A 3290-nucleotide genomic window follows, 5' to 3' on the forward strand; every position below is an offset into this window, starting at 1 on the left:
ATTATTATAGGCAATTACTTGCACATCACTTACAAAGATATTTTGATTCTGACCAAGGAAGACGAATAGAGTAGAATGAGGAAATGTGAGGGTAAATTCAACAGTGACATAACTGAGATCTCAACATGAGAAGCTGACAAAACATGAATTTTTGCTGTGAAATTTCTCTTTGCAAACTGGGTAAAAGTCTGTCAACGGGTAGTAAATAAAAGAAGGTGGTGAACTTTTGCAGTCAATGTTCACAGTATTGTGTAGAATTATCAAGAAAAATGCTTAGTCCTTTTCTGGAACCAGTTTCAGAACTTTTCCAATTGCAATGGTCTTGCCCTCATCTCTCAAGGTAAAACGTCCCATCTGAGGAAAATCTTTAAAGGTCTCAAGGCAGATAGTTCTGGCTGTCCTTAAACGGGCAATGCACACTTGATCTTGCTTCACGAAGCCGGGCCATGTCTTATTTTTTTCTCCTGACTTTTTGTCTACCAAGGAGATTAAGGCTGTTATCTCAACTTCCTCGATACAAGTATGAACGTGCAGCACCACACTGTAACCTGGGCAAATGATGGAATTGTGCTCAATAATCACTATCTGAACATCAAACGTACATCCAGAATGGCAGAGATTATTTGGATCACCAAGTATGAATCCTGGAAGAATCTCTTCTTCTTCAATTCCCTTCAGCCTGATTTTGAGGTTTTCACCTGGGACTACAGCATCAGTTTCAGCATCATCAGAAAGTATTCCAAGAACTTCCACATTGTGCTTGTTTGGCATCATCACAAGCTGCTGACCTTTAAAAACGGATCCTGATTCCAGCTTTCCCAGGACCACAGTGCCCATATCCTTGTACTTATCCACAATTGGCAGCCTAATTGGTCCATCAATTGATCTGTTGAAGTTTGGCAAATTATCCAAATACTGAATAAATGGTAATCCACTGTACCAAGAGCAGAAATCTGATTGCTCTTTAAGATTTGCTCCGGTCAGTCCTGAGCAAGGCATAAAGTGAATGTCCTTTTTGGGATTGAAGCCGACTTTTTTCAAAAAAGGGACCAGTTTTTCTTTACATTCTTCATATCTCTCGATGCTCCAATTTACTGTGGGATCATCCATCTTATTAATTAGCACCATTAAATGTTTTACCCCTGCTGTTTTTGCCAACATCACATGTTCTCGTGTCTGTCCACCTTTTTCAAATCCAGTTTCAAACTCTCCTTTCCTGGCAGAGATTACCAGTACAGCCAAATCAGCTTGAGAAGCACCACCAATCATATCTGGGACAAAACTCTTGTGGCCAGGGGCATCTAAAATTGTGAAATGTTTCTTTTCTGTTTCAAAATAGGCACGGCCCACTTCCACTGTTTTACTCTTGTCTCTTTCTTCCTGATTTGTGTCTAAGGCCCAGGACAAATACCGTGTTTTTCTGTTTTTTTCTTTAGCTTCTCTTTCATATTTCTCAAGTGTCCTTTTATCAACCATTCCAGTCAAAAACATTATTTGTCCTCCAATGGTTGACTTGCCAGTGTCTACATGCCCAATGAATACCACATTTATGTGTTCTTTTTTAGGAGCACCTGAAGGTATGACCACAGATTTTGGTTTTCTTATTTCCTCTTTGTCCTCCATCATTTCCTGGCCACTTTCTTCTGGGTGCCCTGCATCTCCCAAGGAACCACCCCCAGGCTCTGCTTCATTTACTTCTTTATTGTGCTCCCATGATTCTTCTACGGCAATTTTTATGTCTCCATTTTCTACAACAGGTTTCGAAAGTTCCATGGTAACAGCTGAATTGGAACCTTCACACAACACTAACTGTTCCTCTTTGGAAGGTTCCACAGGTGCCCCCCGTCCCAGCCTTTTACCTTAAGGGTTTCCCGCGCTGGTGTAAGTTTCTTCTTTGCTAGCGGTGCTGGCTGGGGGGATCAATTGCTGGGCCAGGCCCCGCAGGAAAGACGGCACTAACACCGCGTGGACGTTAGGCAGGAAGGGTTTGGCGTTGAGGTTAAGCTGCTGTCTGAATGACAAGCTAAGATGCTCACGCTGGGTCTCGGCTACCACCAAGGAGAATCTGCCCCCGCTCGGGCCCGAACGAGGGGCTTCCAAGTCCACCTGCTCCCAGCAGTCAGGCGCAGAGTCGCTGCTGCTGCTGCTGCTGCTGCTGCTCGGATCCATGATCTGCGGACCTGGTGTATGGCGGGGAGGGAGCAGGGTCCGCAGGCAAGAAAGAGGAGGTTGCACTGGCAAGGGTAAGGCAGCTAGAACGAACAGCCAAGGGGTAGCGACACGAACCTCAGCAATGCCTAGGTAACAGCTAAGTCTCCACACTGCATCTGCAACTGCAGCGGCGGCAGCACTTACGGCCACTCAACCCTCTTAAGCCTCTTCTCTTGTGTATGAGCGAATCTCCTCCCCCAAACCCCAACCACTTCCGACTCCACTGCCAACCCAACGGCCCAGCTTAGATTGACCCCTTGCTGCCATCCGTACACTTCCCCCATTAGTTCTTAGCCATGGATTTAGCTCAAAAATATAATTTAAAAAAATGATAATTTTCATTCGATTTTGTTCACATAATTTGGGAGAGCAATTTGACCATAAGCTAATGATTAAAGCTGGACAAGGAACTTGATTTACAATTCTACTCAGTGATTCTAGTAAAAATGAACAAATGGGAATTAGGATATGGGTTAACTACCCAAAAGCCCAACCACCAAACGGAGAAGTAAATATTGAGTGACCCATTAAATACTGAAGATGTAGCTGAACCAGTGCTTAGAAAGTATAATTTAATATCATTTAATTTGAAATTCACAGAGCTTTTGATTTTTGCTTTTTCAGTGGACTCCACTCAGTCTATAACTTTAGCTGTTGGCTTCTACTGCACAAGGATGAAGTTACAACTTCTTTTCATGTTAAGCAACCTGGCTGTCCACATGCAGGGAGTTTTCAAGGAGAGCTTTGTCCCAGCGAAGCAGCCCAACCTATAGCCATTTCTAGTCAGTCTATATGCAGGTGCCTGGATAACAGCTGATCTGTAATGCTGTGGTGAATCACAAAGGACTCAGATAACTTGTTTTCTTCCAACCAACTCTATTCAGGGTGTCCTTGCCCTACTCATCAGCATCTCCCCAGAGTACACCCTGGGTCCACAGACCACTGGTTTTCCTGCCTCAGTCTAGGAGCCTGGAACTCAACTCACTGCTAGTGCTGGGTTTCCTCTAAGAAAGAATCAGTGCCATGCTGGATCCCTCCTCATTTAGTGGTAAAGACATGGGGCTGTGTGTGTCAGCCTA

General features: G+C 44.2%; 1 protein-coding gene across 1 annotated transcript; it reads right to left on the minus strand.

The window, feature by feature from the left end:
- Nucleotides 1-273: 273 nt before the first annotated feature.
- GSPT2 (G1 to S phase transition 2) lies at nucleotides 274-2169 on the minus strand. The gene is given in 1 exon segment (XM_004376822.2): nucleotides 274-2169. A coding segment is annotated over 1 exon segment (1896 nt).
- Nucleotides 2170-3290: the final 1121 nt, after the last annotated feature.

This window comes from Trichechus manatus, unplaced genomic scaffold (genome assembly GCF_000243295.1).
Source record: "Trichechus manatus latirostris isolate Lorelei unplaced genomic scaffold, TriManLat1.0 scaffold00046, whole genome shotgun sequence".
NCBI classification, from domain to species: Eukaryota; Metazoa; Chordata; class Mammalia; order Sirenia; family Trichechidae; genus Trichechus; species Trichechus manatus.